The sequence below is a fragment of the Arvicanthis niloticus genome, chromosome 15 (genome assembly GCF_011762505.2).
Source record: "Arvicanthis niloticus isolate mArvNil1 chromosome 15, mArvNil1.pat.X, whole genome shotgun sequence".
Classification (NCBI taxonomy): Eukaryota; Metazoa; Chordata; class Mammalia; order Rodentia; family Muridae; genus Arvicanthis; species Arvicanthis niloticus.
This window is the reverse complement of record NC_047672.1, coordinates 20,913,200-20,930,149: the sequence shown is the minus strand read 5'-3', so window position 1 is coordinate 20,930,149 and position 16,950 is coordinate 20,913,200. Positions and strand designations below refer to the sequence as shown.

Here is a 16,950-nt window from a genome sequence, read left to right as displayed (position 1 = left end):
CAAATATAGGAATAATCACATAGTAAGACCTGAGTGATGACAAATTTCATAACTAAACATCTATGGAACTATATAATCTAAATTTATTTTAATGATTCATAAATTAATACAGTCTTTATTAAATAATGACTGTATCTCAAAATCTTCAGCTATTTCAGCTTGTGTGGTATTGTGGTTTTGTTTTTCTTTGATTTAGGAAAAGATCTTTATCAAAAAAGATAGCACCACAGGTTTAGTATAAAATAAGTTTCATTGTCCCTGCTCAGAGATAAAATTATAAAAATAATCCTACTATAAATTTTATAGTATATTACTTCATATGACTTTAATTCTGAGATTATTTTTATTAATTTTTTTAAAATTAATGGCTTAGAAATAATAGATACCATTGTGATGTTTAAATTCATTAGTATTTCAAACATGTAGTCCATAAATATTCTTGAACTAGAAGTTAGAATAAAAAAAGAGATATTAAAATGACTAGTCTGTAGTTTTGTTATTGCCATCTTTCTGCCCACACACTAAGAATCCTCAAATGGTGCCTGTCAAAAACACCTGTGGAGCTATGAACTCACCTTTCTACCTTGCTCTTCCCCCATGTCCCATGGCTGGGATTGGAAATCCAGCCTTTCTATCTCCTCTGCCTAGTCACTGGCTGTTCAGTTTTTTATTGACCAATCAAAGATAATTGAGGGTAATTCTTTATACCACACTGATACACGAGATTCTTCAATATGGACAATGCCCATGTCCAGATTGTAACTAGATGTGAGGACATAGAAATCAGAATCTGAATACACAGTGCACAAGACTAACCACCAAAATTGATACAAATTTAGGAAGAGGGGAAAGAAAGAGGTCAATCTGGGAGAAGCTGGGAGTCCAGTTAGATAAGATCAAAATACATTGCATGAACTTCTCAAGAAACTAATAAAAAACAAAAAGAAATAGAAAACTTCCTTCATTCCAAATGACATTGGATAAGAGGCAAAAATAACTGTTTATTGACATTTCCAAAGGGAAAAATGAATCAATAGGTAGGTTTATTAGAGATGCAGAATTAAAATCAATATGAAAAATATTTTCTGGCATTATGATTTAGCTAGCAAGAGCTCTTGTGAATAGTTGTGCAAATGTGAAGAATTCATTTTGGGAAACCATTTCAAAATTCTCTGTAAGCTCTCTTCAATCTTAAGCATTTTATGATCTCACGACTTTTCATTTATTTTTTATTGTGGAAGAATTTAAATTGATTTGAAACAAACTTGTAATGATCCCAAAATACTTAAATGGTAACTCTGAGAAAACATTTAAAAGCCTGCCTTGTTCTTCTGAGGGTTGATCACAGTCATCAAAAGAAACACGTAAGCATGAAAACGTGTCTGTATACGCTCCGTATTTGTAGTTCTTTCTCATTAATTCCCATACCACCACAACTATATTTATAAATGCATGTGGTTTCCCATTGTAAAATATTAGTTCTATCTCCAGTGATAACAGCTCAATGATTTTTGTTTTAAACACAAAGCAGCAACAGATAATTCAAAAAAAGAGAAGAAATTAAAAAACATGTAATCAGCTTCTAGTGTAACATAAACATCTCTGTGGGGGTGAATCAAAACACACATGAAGCCCTGTGAGAGGTGTAGACACCATGGGGTGGCTACAAGCTGGCTTCAGTGGAAACAGTTAGTTCTTGAGAACTAACGAACTTAAAGTAGTCCATGTGATAATAATAAAAAAAAAAAAAACTAAAGCTGGGAATCTCTCTTAAAATTGCACTTTTAAAATTGGAGATGGAGAAGAGCAGGAGGGATTCCCATTAAATAGTCTGCCATAAACTGTCTTGCTCTACAGCAGCCTTATGAGTATCACAAAGTGAGGTCATAACAGGCAGGAGCGATGTTCTTAAACACTGTAGGCAGACACCTACTGCTGCCGCAGAGCCTGGGCACTCAATATCACTCAAGGAATATAATTTAAAATTATCTCCATGAGAAAAAGCAGGGAGAGTACTGTCTCTGCACAATAACCTTTTAATCCAGTTTCTGAATATACCAAGAAATACAACACCAATGTAAACTGGATACAGAGTCCCATCTCATAGCAATTACGTTGTGCCATCAGGAATGAGTTATCTCATACACGCTTCATATTTATTTGTTTTGAACATGGAAACAGATTTTTAATGTATAGCTGTTACTTTAAATGTGTAAGAAATTACCAAGAAGGATCACTAAAGGATATATTACAATTTGTAGAAATAAAACAAATGCTTACTGAAATAAAACTAAATTTGCTCAGCTAGGAACAAATTTCTAAATGTGATAATTTCAGGACTGATCACATGGAGAAAAGTGATATTAAAAAAAAAACAACCCCAGAAGGGCTTGTAAGATGTCATAGCTGGTGAGATGTCTTAGCACTACACGTGTGATAACTGGAGGTCTCATCCCTAGAACCTATGTGAATGCTGGATAGGTACAATGGTTGTAATTATAGTGCATACAAGACAGAAACAGGACCCTGGAACAAGCTGGCTAATTGGACCAACTTGAACTGAAAAACTCTAGCTTCAAGAGACCTTGCTGTAACATATAATGTGGAGAGTAATCCTGAAAGACAAGCAACATTTACCTGTTACCCCACATACATACACATACATGTATCCATACACATTTAAATATGCTTAACACATTCACATAGTGGTTAATCTTTTTAATGTGCTTTTGAATTTGGATCTCAATTGCAAACATTCTATTGAGAATTTTTGTTATATATGTTCGTCAGAGAGATTGGCTTCTAATTTCCTGTTTTTGTTGAATTTTTTGTTCGTTTCAGTGCCAGGTAATACTTGGCTTCCAAATGAATTTGGAAGTTCTTTCTTTCTTTATTTTATGGAATAATTTTAAGAGTACTGGCACTTGTTTTTCTTAAGTATTATAGAATTCTGAATTGTATCCATCTTGCCCTTGGGCTCTTATTAGTTGAGAGATATATTAATTACGGCTTCTGTCTCTTGGGTTCTTACAAGAGTATACTTAAACTAGTTACTTCACTGTGATTAAATTTTTGTAAGTTGTGTATATGTAGGAATCCAAGTTTAATGAAATGTAGATCTTTAAAGTGGGTCCTTTTTGTCCAGCCATAGGCATTAATGTTTTCACCAAAAACACAAGGTAGACAAATTTTACTACATTTTGTATCTAAAAAAATCTTCATTTTTCAATCTTGAGTGATAATTAAGCAGAGTATAAAATTATAGAGTAGCCCTCTCCTCATCTTTTTGAATATTTTTCCTGAAATCTGTTTGGCAAAGGGAGTGCCTTCTAGTAAAACACTTACTATTATTCAGGCATTGTGGCATGAGAATATAGCAACCCTAAAAGTGAAAAGATGGGGACAGGTGAATCTCAGTGGGTTGGTAGACAGTGAAGATCCAGGTCCATTAAAGTCTCAAAAATAAGGTGAAGTAATTGATAAAGACATCCAAAGATAATCTCTGGCTTCCACATGCCTACCTATGAGCAAATTCATCGGCACATTCACACTCCACATACACACCCATACACACAGTATATATATGTTTAGAGCTGACTGTAGAGAAATTTTAATTCAGCAACATGGCTGCTTTGGCAAAGGATCACATCCAAAGACCTTCTAGATCTGTGTGACTGGAATAATACACCGTTAATCCCTCAGACACATCTTAGTACATACCTTTATCCTAGACAATGACATCTAATTGAGGGGCAGTCAAAGTGATGAACTAGAGAAAGATTTGACAAAAGGAGTCAGAGATAGTATATGCTCAACTCTCAAGAGGACAGGAAAGAGAGGCTACTTAGGAGCAGTGCCCAGAGAGAGGTAGGTGGAGTTTGGTTGAGTTCAGTTGAGTTTGTGCAGATTAGACTGCATGAAGGCTAAGAAGCCTAGGGACAGTTAGCTAGAAATGCTCTGGGCTCAGTCCAAGCAATGTATTCCTATAACTTGGGTTCAGCTCTCTTCTTATCTCTTCCTCTGAGGAAATCAACATTACAGCTGACCACTTGGGATTAAAACTCTTTAGAGTAATCATCTCTGAAGAAGATTAATTCTCCTTTCAATAGTAAATGACTATAGCTATTTATCTAGTGTGAGTTCTTGTGATATTATATTTTTCCAACCTTATCATAATGTCAGTTGGTGTTGTTATTATCCAGGTCCTGTTTGGGCAACATACTGATGATATAAAATGAGCACAACTTCCTTCTCATGTCCCAAAGATACCGTCTCACGACATGTATCCTGGTCCTCTGGCTCTTACAGTCTTACTGTTCCCCACCCCCACCCCCCACTTTTTGTGGTTTTCTCTGAGCCTTAAGTTTAGGGCTTACATTACAGATGGATTGATTGGGACTGGTTACCACATTATCTACATTTTGATCTCTTATGGGTTTCTGTAATGACCTCTGCTGCAAAAAGAAGGTTCTATGATGCGTGATTAGAACTATAGTTATCTGTGGGTGTAAGAGTATTTAGAATGCATCAGAAATTGTACTGATTTAGACAAATAGCAGTAGTAGGATCTCCTTTAGGGCTTATAACCTCTACACTAGCATACAGTATAACCTCTACACTAGCATACAGTATAACCTCTACACTAGCATACAGTATCAGACATGAATTTCCTCCTACTGAGTGGCCTTAATACTTCTAGAAACATGTCAGACCACCTACAGGACAGGCATGTCTCTTGCCCTCTATTTAATTCTAAGCTTCATACAAGTACCTCAAAAATAGACTGGGGGGGAGGGGACGGGTGAAGGGACTTCTCTATTTGTCTCTTTTCTCATTGTAGTTACACTGAATGAATCTCCTTTAAAATATTCAACTCAGAGTTTACAATGACCATGAAACACTATTTATATAAAAACAAATTTTATTTTAAAAGTTTAAAATTATTAAAATAAAAAAAGGACTGAAGCACTGAGGGCCAGCAGAAAGAATGGAAACAGGCAACCTAGGGAAGAAGGAGGTGGGGGGGGGGGAACCCTCCAGAATGCAACAGAGACCCAGAAGGTGAGAGACTCTCAGGACTCAAAGGGAGGAACCTTAGATGAAATGTCGGACGGTAAGGAGAGAGAAATCATAGAGCCCATCTCCAGGAGGAAGACAGGGCATCAAATGAGGGAGAAGGTTACCATTCCACAGTCAAAACTTTGACCCATAATTGTTCCTGTTTGAAAGAACTACAGGGAGAGAAATAAAAAGTAGCCTGAAAAAAAGAAGGTCCAGCAACAGGCCCAAAGTGGGATCCAGCTCAAGGGGACGTCCCAAGGCCTGACACTATTACTGAGGCTATGGAGCGCTCACAAAAAGGGATCTATCATGACTGCCCTCTGGAAGACCCAGCAAACAGCTGAAAGAGTCAGATGCAGATATTTGCACCCAACCAATGGACAGAAGCTGCTGACCCGTGTGGTTAAATTAGGGAAAGGCTGAAAGAAGATGAAGATGAGGGTGACCTTGTCTCAATTAATCTGGATCCCCGAAATCTCTCAAACACTAGACCACCAAAAAGACAACATACACCAGCAGATATGAGGCCCCCAACACATCTACAGTAGAGGACTGCCGGGTCTGTGTCAATCAGAGATGATGCACCTAACCCTCAAGAGACTGTAGGCCTCAGGGAGTTTAGAGGTCAGTAGGGGTGGAAATAGGGACAGTCTCATGGAGACAGGGAGGTGGATTGGAGGTATGGGATGTGGAACAGTCAGAGGGTAGATGGGGGGGGGGGAGCGGATAAAATCTGGAGTGTAAAAAAAAAGAAAGAAAAAATAGAATTCTTAGATAAAGTGTGTTTCTAAAACGATAGCTTTAACTTCTTTATGTAAAATAGAAAATTTAATGATAAATATAAAGAAAAATAACTATATCACAAGAATTTTCTAAGAAAAACCAATTTCTACATTTTACCAATCTTCAAATAACAACTTATTGTTATGTTATGCCACAGGCTTTGAGACTAGAAAAGAAGAAAATTGTCAATGTCATTGTATGAAGCTAGCAGAACATTGATAACAAACATGGAAAAAGAAAATGGAAGAAAAGGAACTGATTGAACACATTTCAGTAAAGGACCTAAACACAAAGCTATAAGTACAATAAATCAGACTGGTAATATTATAGAGAACATTATTCATTTATCAGCTTGTATGTTAGTGGATTGGATAATAAACAATGTGTGGGTAAGACTGACTGTTCCTTTTTAGATACCAGACACCTGTGAATACCCACCTAAGCAAGGATGTAACATGAGCTCTGGTCACCAGCCAGCTTTCCACTGAATATCTTTGATGGACATTCTAAAGTGACCATGGCTACTTTTTTCCTATTAAATATAATTAGATTATTACTTCCTTAGTAGGTTGGCATATATAGTAAAATAACTAATATAGGAAAGTATATGTTTTATCTCCTCTTTTTTGACTATGAGAAAAAATAGATAAATGAATCAAAGAAGTATTTAAACCACAAAAGAAGACATCATTAGTTGTCTTCATTATAGTCCATGAAATTATAAAGCATGGTCAGCTCATCTGTAGTTCAGAAAGAAGAGAAAAAAGTAATATTGATAGCTTTGCAGGGTTTCTCTCTGAAATCAAAATCACTAGACATTGAAAAAGAAAAAAAAACTGTTTCCTGGTGAAAATATAACTTCTCTGTTTGTGCCCAGTCAAGTTTTACAGAATAATATTTAATAAGTCCCTTTGGGATATCTGATATACTTTCTTGACTCCTAAACATCCTTCCCACAGCTGCCATTGATCTTATTATCTGAACTTATTTTATGAATTACATCCCCTGTGCAGCCTTGAGATACACACACACACACACACACACACACACACACACACACACCTCTGTTTAAAGGAACAATGGTTAGTCTGTATAGAAATGATCCCAACTTCCTATTAAATACTATTTAATCTCTTTGGATGTTAGTAGGTAGGGATGTTTTGAAGATCTTCAAATTATAAGTCAAGTTATTGCATTGCACTGAATGCACCCTGACCTAGGTGTCATTGTATTGATTCTTGGATCTGTGATTATGGACCACAGTGATTGAATACAGCATCAGTATCCTCACATCTTGTCATGAGCTTTTCTCCAGGGAAAACCAGAATTAAGCATAGTCACAGCCTCCCATTTTTTTCTGAAAGGGCCAGAGTGCAGTGTGTATGGTGAGTGTCTTCTCCTCCCATTTCCAAGTTTTCAGAATATATTAGGTTACTGAACAAATAGGAAAATAAAGTCAGCTTATTTGAGAGAAAGTCCATCTCTAAGTATCTGCTCAGAAGAATTTTGACACTAACAGCTACTTGCTTCTCTCACTCTGTATCCAACGTGTCTTCGCATGCTTTTTTGTAAGTTTGAGGAAAGTTTCGTATATAATCTAAATTGTATTTATTATAAAATTTCAGACAAAAAGAAAAATTACAACTGAAAATGCCACTATTGCTGTCTATTCTTTTGAAATTCCTATGTTTATAAACCTAGTTACCAGGACAATCTGAAGGCTATCAACTCTTTAGATAGACCTAGTATGGATAATCTTCTTTGATGCTGTTGCATTTTTTAATTACAACAGTTAGAAAGCTTAGCTCATTGAGAGATATGCTTATAAAGTTTTCATTACCTCATGCAATTATTGAGAAATGGGCTAATGACACAGAACAAAAGCACCTTGGAGGCTTTTTTTTAATGTAAGACTACATTTTTATTGAAGGAAGTTGAGAATTATTGGGTGTATGTATCTTCCAACAAGAAGGTTATCTGTGCTGGCAAGATTCCTATTTGTGCTTTGGCCACCTGGAGATAGGAGCAACAACAATAGTGTTCGTTGGTTACTCTTTTTTATTTGACTCCGTATTCCTTGTAAGAAAAATTTGAACTATCTTACCATGAAAGTAGCACACTAACATTTTAAACTTTGAGAAAAATTGATTTGAAGATGAAAATAATATTTTATCTTCATTGCTTCCAAACAGTAAAGAAATACTGTATTGAAATAAATGACCCCTGTCCCATACATTGCATTAACTGAATCCCTTACTTGAATTACCAGCCTACTTCAACTTCTCCAATGATGCAGGATAAGATGTCTCGAATAAGTGGGTAGTTAATCCCTTATGCAATCAACCAACTTAAATTTTAATTCTAGTAAAACAATCACCTTTGTGGGAGATAATTCCAGTAATCACAAATCTGTTTCTTGGACCAAGATGATATTGTCTCTCAATCATTTCCCGTATTTGACTTAAAGAAAATAAGAATTTATCTACTCTTGCTTGAAAGAAATTAAGTCATATTTTTTCTGGGATTTTTATTTTAAATGTGAAATTCACATGAATTCTAGACTAACGAATGGTATAGATTCAAACAAGAAAGCTGCAGCAATGGTTTAAAAGTTGCAGTTCAAAGCCTTCTCTCAGTCAAAAAAGATTTAAGCATCTGAACAGCTACAAAGGAAAATATCACTGGGTTAATAAAGTAATTAATTTACATTGTCCCTAAACTCTGTTCAGAAGATTATTTAAATACTACTCTACTGTGAAAGCCTAAGCTTGAATCTTTGAGTCGGTCAACACGTTCAACTGAAAGCTTAAAAATATCATTAAATTATTCACACTGCAATTCCAATGATACTGAGTAGAATAGAACAGACTAAAAGAGAATATGACACATACACTAAACAATATTAGGATTCTTGAGGATACATACATTTATATGTATTCACTTAGAGTATGTTCTAACCAGGTTCTTAAGCAGAATGTAGTGCACATGACAGAATTTTCTGAGTGTGCACAGGGAAGTACATGTGTATAAAATGAAGCACAAAGTGTAACAGAAACAAAGATAACTGTATTCTAACCTTATGACCATCTGTGGACATAAATGTAAAAAAAGAGTGGTTCCTAATCTAAACCCAACTGGAGTTAGAACAAACTTTCAATATCTCTATGCCATTCAGATTTATTATATTTTAGTAGTACTGAAAGCCATGACAGTATTAAATTTATATTTATATTAAAATTATAACATAGTTTGCATTTGTAAGAAAATTTGATACAAAGATTACTGACACACTCCTCACCTCATTCCACATGAAAATAACTGTACACTGCACATGTACACACCTGTCAGCCTCGACTGAACTGTACAGCCACTACCATGATATGAGCTTATTACCATGTTTTGATAAAAATTGGTTTGAGCATTAAAGCAGTATTTGCTGAATAATGTAATATGATATTGGCACTTAGCTTATAGAATACACATTTTTTTCTGATTCATTTAAAACACACAAGAGCTTTTAATTTAGTGACTAACAAGACAAGAATATTATGGAGGATTTTCTTAAAAGCATTCAATATAGCATGCATAAATTTATTATCCAAATACCTACCTTGAACACTCATACCAGGTTCAAACTCTCTTTCACAGGGAAATGGGGGGAAATCAGACCTTGATTACACAGTTCATTCTCCTGGGATTTCCACTCAGCCCAAAGATGCAGATGCTCCTCTTTGTCCTCTTCTTGCTGTTCTATGTCTTTACCCTGCTGGGGAATGGGACCATCCTGGGGCTTATCTGCCTGGACTCCAGACTCCACACTCCCATGTACTTCTTCCTGTCCCAGCTGGCCATTGTTGATATTGCCTATGCCTGCAACACAGTGCCACAGATGCTGGTAAACCTTATGGATCCAGCCAAGCCGATCTCTTTTGCTGGCTGCATGACACAGACCTTTCTCTTTTTGACGTTTGCACACACAGAATGTCTCCTATTGGTGGTAATGTCCTATGATCGATATGTGGCCATCTGCCACCCGCTCTGATACACTGCCATCATGAGCTGGAGAATTTGTGTTATCCTGGTGCTGACTTCCTGGATTTTAGGAATACTCTTAGCCTTGGTCCATCTAGTATTACTGTTACCATTACCCTTCTGTGGCTCACAAAAAGTGAATCACTTTTTCTGTGAAATTATAGCTGTTCTCAAACTTGCTTGTTCAGACACCCGCATCAATGAGGTCATGGTTTTGGCTGGAGCTGCATCTGTGCTTGTGGGACCATTTTCTTCAATTGTAGTCTCTTATGCTCATATTCTTTGTGCCATCCTGAAGATCACATCACAGCAGGGACGTCAGAAAGCCTTCTCCACTTGCTCCTCTCATCTATGTGTTGTTGGACTCTTTTATGGTACAGCCATTGTCATGTACATCGGGCCTCAACACGGGAAGTCCAATGAGCAGAAGAAATATCTCTTGCTATTCCACAGCCTTTTCAATCCTATGCTCAACCCTCTGATCTATAGTCTGAGGAACAAAGAGGTCAAAAGTACTCTGAAGAGGATGCTCATAAAGGAGGACACCTCTTGAGAATGTTAAAGATAATGACCTTGCAAAGATCGTAGAATTAATTTCATTCAATATCGACTAGGACATGTAAACTTGGTCATCTTTTCCATTTTTTCCCCAAAAGCCTTTCACACCTTCCAAGAACCTCCCTGTGTTTTATTATCTCTTACTTTGCAGGTCGGTGGAGCACAAGCAACCCAAACATACATGGGCATGGCAGTGCACAGGCATTTAATGTGGCTAAAAGCAATCATCAGTGGTACCCAAGCTACTAATCCTGTGAGCCACAACAGCAAACAGCTTGAAAGATATACAAGATGTAATAGTAGCACAAAATGCCGCAACAGTCCTGGCAAGAAATGCTTCCTAGTGTCTGCCTACAGATGAACAAAGGAAACTAGGATGGGATGGGAGTGAAGTGGGAGACAAGGAGGCGAATCAGGTACTGTTCAGTGGCCAATTTAACTATAGACAAACAACAGAGGGATGGAGTTTTTTTCTTTTAAATTTTGCTGAAGATGCACAAAGTATCAGTTCATCTCTGAAAAATCAAAGGCCAATAACTCATGGGAGCACTTTTCAAGATGAGAAATAAGGCATCTCATCATACCCTCTCCCAATGAGTGGGTCTTGCCTTCGCTCACAACGTAAGCAAGTGTGAACTTGACTTCTAAGAGTCTGTATTAATGTTGTCCTTTCTTGGCCTTGATACAAATGGACTATAGTCCCTCAAAGTGTTCATTGTTTTAATCCACCTTCTTCCAACCATTCTTCTGTTTGTCAGAGTTTTCCAGGGTGAGTGGAGGCTTTAATTGTTTATCTCCATTGCATTGTATAAACACAACATATTGATTCTGTTTGGGGGAGATATTGGATCTGTCTACAATGTAAGCTATGATAAATCATTGTTCTGTAAATGTTATATACATCTTTCAGAAGGTATTTTGCGAGATATATATATATATATATATATATATATATATATATATATATATATATTCCAAGGAAGCACTGGGTAATGAGTGGCCCAGACTTTGATCTTCTTTGCTATGAATGCCTGACTGTCTTCCTATGATAGAATTACTGTCATTTACTTATGGTCTGAAGTTGCTTCACACTGAGCGGGAATGCAATAATGAGCTGAATGCTGCTTCTACCCAGCTGGCTTTGCAGTGTAGTGAGGGTGCTATTTTTGTATTAATGCTCATAGATATATCACTGCCTCCTAAGCATATCTAACTTTCTTCCAACCAGAACAAGAATAAGGCTTGCATTTGTTGCATTGTGATTGATGAACAACAACAAAAATCTGAGGTGATGAGGAAAGTGAACTTTAAGTTATTAAATTGTATGTAGTAGTGAATACATGTGCTGCCTAATTTATGTCATGTCAACTTAACATGAACTAAAGTCACATGAGAGCAGCGACCCTCAGTTAAGAAAATGCATTCATAAGATTTAGCTGTAGGGTATTTTTTAAAATTAGTGATTGATGGGGAGAGCTAAACCTATTGTGGGTGGTGCTATCCCATTGCTTGTGGTCCTGTGTTTTATAAGAAAGCAAGCCAGTAAGCAGCACCCCTCCATGTCTTTTGCATCAGCTCCTGTCTCCAGGTTCCAACCCTGTTTGAGTTCATGTCCTGACTTCCTTCAATGTTGAACAGTGCTATTGAAGTATAAGCAGAATAAACACTTTCCTTTCCAACTTGCTCTTGGTCATGGTGCTTTGATGTACTTTGTTTCAGGAATAAAAACCATAGGATAGTTTTTGTTGTTGTTTTTAACATTTAGGCTAACAATATCTTATCCTTGTTTGTTATAAGCTTGGAGAATAAACCTGGGCTTTGCATGTGTAGGGCAAACACTCTACCACTGAAATATACTCCTAGCTATAATCTCTTTTAAAGCTAACTTTCTTCTGGTTCCTGTGTTGATTGCCCTAGAAGATGTATTTGATTTAGATGAGGGTTGAGGATTTTATGCTAACTTTGATATCTCTGAGCCTGTTCTAGGACCTATCTAGTTCTCTATCCTGGAGTATGCAGTTGTGAAATTATATCTTTTAATTTACTTTGTCAATATCAACTGTACCTGTGCTGTGTCAGCCCCACCACACCCCTAAGTGATGCTATGAAGCTCTGGCCTTAGGTACAAAGCTCTTCCAATTGCAACCATGGCAATTTCCTTTGAAGTATCTGCTTTAATTTTCTAGCATGTCCTGATCACTGCCACCTGGGGCCCATGGAATATCCTGATTTCTTTTCAGAAAACACAGAAGTAGTGAATAGCTAGGAAAACTGTCCCAAGCACTTCAACCTAACCAAAGAGTTGCCATGCCCACATGTGTCCTGGCTGGCTTTGTTGTGAAATGGCTTCCTTGCCAATCATCCCTTCCTGAAAGTAAAAGTAGGTAATGGAAAAAAGACTTCCTGGGCTTTCAAGTCCATTGTCATTATTTGCAGCTATCCTCTGTCATTTAAAAATATCATGAGATGCTACAATCCGCAGATTCAAAGAAGCTAAGAAACAAGGAAGGCCTTAGGGAGGATGTGTGAATCTCACTCAGATGAGCTAATAAAATAAACATCAAAAATTGATGAAGGAAGTGAACAGGCAGGAGAGAGGATGGAGAGAATAACAGGACAGGGGTCAAATATTGGGACTCGGGGTGGGGGACAGCAAAGAGCTAGGAGAAAGACCAGAAATCGGTAATGGGAGGGGCAGATTTCAGGGAAGATGTGCTAGAAACCTGGGACAGGGGAGACTCCTGGGGAGTCTATAGAAGTGGCCCTACCTGACACTCCTAGTAGTGAGGGATAAGGAAACTGAAATGGCCACCACCTCCTATAGCCATAAGAGATTTACATTGGGGTTGGGGGGGGGGACACAAACCTACCCACAAAACTTTCCACCCAAGATTTGTTCTGCCCACAAGATGTGTTGGGATAAAGATGGAATAGAGATTGAGGGAAGGGCCAACCAATGCCTGGCCCAACTTGAGATGCTTCCCATGGGAGAAAGCCAACCACCGACACTGTTAATGCTACTCTGTTGTGCTTGCAGACAAGAGCCTAGAATAACTGTCCTCTGAGAGAATTCACCAGTTGGTGAAAACAGATGGAGAGAAACCACATCCAGCTCTAGGAGTATAGTGAACAGACAAGTTCAGGCAAGGATTGAAAAAGTTGGAGGCATCAAGGACATCACAAGAAGACCTAAAGTCATGTCTTCATGGCGCATGTCTTTAATCCCAGAACTCGGGAGGCAGACGCAGGTGGGTTTCTGAGTTCAAGGCTAGCCAGTCCCTGGTCTACAGAGTGAGTTCCCCAACAGCCAGGGGCTACATAGAGAAACTCTGTCTCAAAAGACAGGGAAAAAAACAAAAGAAGACCTAAAGTCAACTAACTGGGCTCTCTCGGAGGCTCATAGAGAGTGAACTACCAACTAAAGAGCATGCATGTCCCAGATCTAGGACCCCTACACATTTGTAGCAGATGTACAACTTGGTCTTCAGGTGAATCCCCTAACAACTGGAGTTGTGGGTTGTCTCTGACTCTGTTGCCTGCCTTTGGATTCCCTTCCCCTAGTTGGGTGGCCTTGTCTGGCCTCAGTGGAAGAGGAAGTGCCCTGATTCGACTTGACGTGCCAGGGCAGGTTGGTACCCATGGGGGGCTTGCCCTTCTCTGAGAGTAATGGGGGAAGGAAGTTGTGAAGGTGGTACTGGGAGGAAAAAAGGAAGGAGATGTAAAGTGGACAAATACATACATAAATACATAAATGAATGAATGGATAAATAAATAAATAAATAAATAAATAATGATAAACCCAACACATACGTGTATCTGACTACCACATTTTTAAAAATCTGTCTTCCCCTCCCTTATTTACTAGAATAGAAGAATAGACTTGCCATTCTTCCCAAGTGGCTTCAGCAGTTGATGGAAACCGATGGAGAGAAACCACACCCAAACATTAGGCAGAGAACCCTAGGAGTCTAGTGAACAAACTTTCTCTACCAGTTTAGTGGATCCATTAACCTAGATCTCCTTCTCTAAGCCAAATAGTATCAGACGTAAAAGCTTATACAACACAGTTTTTATTGAAAATGGGGAAAAGCAGGAGGGAACAGGAAAGTGAAGAGGAAAAGTTCAAGGAAGACTCACTAAAAGTAATCCCACTTAGTGTGAAAAATAATAAACTACTTCTTGCTTATAATTGTCTTCTGAGGATCTTGTCAGATACTCCATGAAGGACAGTCCATCTGGACACAGCTAGAGGGAATAATTTAATTGCTGGTTGTTTTTTTCCATTGACAAAGGTATGTTTCTCTTCATTGGGTATTAATTATCTTACACTGGCGGTAATATCTACATTGCCATCAAGGCCATCACCTAGTCTCAAAGTCATGTCCAGGGGCCAAAAGAGATCTACCAATAAAAAAAAAAATCAATAGAAATGCCAGGTGGCAGATGGTAAGGTCCTCTGGATTATTCTTGCCTTTGAACAATAGAGTGTAGAATTTACTCTTCTTACTTACGTATTAGATTAAATCATTCCAAATTGGACTTTGTAGCATGGGGCTTATTTGTGAATGAGAGCAATAGTAACGTAGCTTCATTCCATAGCTAGATTTAGGGTTCCACCCTCTAGCTATAGAATAAGCAAAACTCATGAAGCATCTTTTCCGTTTTCCTGATTATTTATTCTTTCTTTTTCTTGTTTTACACAACTGTCATAATGCCACATCTATAATATGCCAGTTAAAACCATGTCAAGACAAAAATACCTTCTTAAGATAAAATAATCAGGTTAAAAATTTAAGCAAATAAACATTATTGTAAGTGCTATTAACTCAATCAATGCTTACTAAATTCAAATTTCCTGTGTTGATGCCTTACAGAACCATTTAATTAATTATGAATGCTGAGGCTTTATCAACATATTACATTATTTTTCAACTCTTCTATATTTATATCTATTTTACTTACCATATATATCACAGTTGTATTGAAGTTTTTGCTTGGAGTCTTACTGTCTTGTTATATTTATTCTTATACTAACCCATTATTGATTATGGGCCAAAGTCTTTCACAACTTCACAATTTTTGAATGTTTTGTTGTAGGGATTTTCTATTTTAATATTTCTCTTCAGATAGACTTTGCTTTCATATTTGAAAGCAATTATAATTGAAGCAGATTGCTTGAGTATGTAGCACATGACTTTCATTTGTGGAGTGTGCTCTTACTAAATTCCTCCATCCATCATGCAACAAGATTGTAATTCCTATTCTCTCAACACATTGAAGTTCTAATTCACACCTCAGCCTTACTGAGAACCACTGAGATCTGAACCACAAACACTGTTGTTGGCTCTCTTCAGGAGTCATTGCATCTTTAAAACAGGTACAGACTACAGAGAAGTACTGGTGCAAACGTTAGAGGCCTCTCTTGTACATGTTCATCTTCTTTTCCCAATTCCAGAGTCCTAACTTCCTCCCTGGTCCTAAATTACATCTGCTGATGATTTTTCTTAGGAAACTAATGGCTTGTCCTTTAACATCTCTTTTTGACTGTTGAGTGAATAAAATACCTCTTGGGAGAAAGCCTACTCCAGTGTGAGATCTATCTCATACTTTTTTTTTCTAGAAGGACATAGAACTTTTCCATCCATTTTCCATAACTGAACACTGATTTGGTCATTTCCTTTAGTTTTATAATTACCTACAGTAGGTGGAAAAGAATGATTCTAAGTACTGTGGGTCCTTGTTCTGCAATGGGCACAGACATGCTGTGCACAGTATTGGGTTTGATATGGACCTTTTTATGCAACCATATATTGTACTATGCCAATGTTCCCCCATAGTCTTCTAAAATACCCTTTTATTTCTCTGCCATAGGCCATTAGTCAGTCTCCCTTTGTCTCTCAATTTCATTTCAACTATAACATCATGCATAAATACAATGTTTTTGCATGTATATTATTATATTATGTCTTATGTGTTTTGTATATTCTATATTGTATGTAGAATATGTATATATTATATATGTGTACATTTTATGTATGCATATTTATATACATATATACACAAATATATATGTATATATATATATAATCCATAGCAAAAATAACAAAAAGTGTGACATATTTTCCAAATCTGACTTATTTTATTTAATCTGATTCCAGTTCTATCTATTTTCTAAAAATGAATTAATTACATTCTTCTTTAGAACTGAATTAAATTTCATTGTTCATACACACTACATCTTCCATAGTTCCATAACCCTTCTTTTGTGGATAGTGCTATAATAAACACTGTTGTGCAAAGATCTTTGAGACATGCTGACTTACAGTCTTTTGGGTAAATACCCATAAATGTGTATCTGGGTCATATAGTAGATTGATTTTAGTCCTATTATTATGATTATTATATTTTATTATTTAAAATAATTTCTAAATTTAAATATATTTTATCATAATCTTCCCCTTCTTCAAGTTCTTTCAGGTCCTCCCCTTCTCCCTATCCATCAAACTTTCTTATTTA

At 37.0% G+C, this 16,950-nt stretch overlaps 1 protein-coding gene across 1 annotated transcript; it reads left to right on the top strand.

Moving 5' to 3' along the window:
• The first annotated feature begins 9,496 nt into the window (after positions 1-9,496).
• Positions 9,497-11,265, top strand: LOC117720813 (olfactory receptor 2A7-like). Its single transcript, XM_034519484.2, is given in 1 exon segment — positions 9,497-11,265. A coding segment is annotated over 1 exon segment (933 nt). The 3' UTR covers positions 10,430-11,265.
• The last annotated feature ends 5,685 nt before the right edge of the window (positions 11,266-16,950 follow it).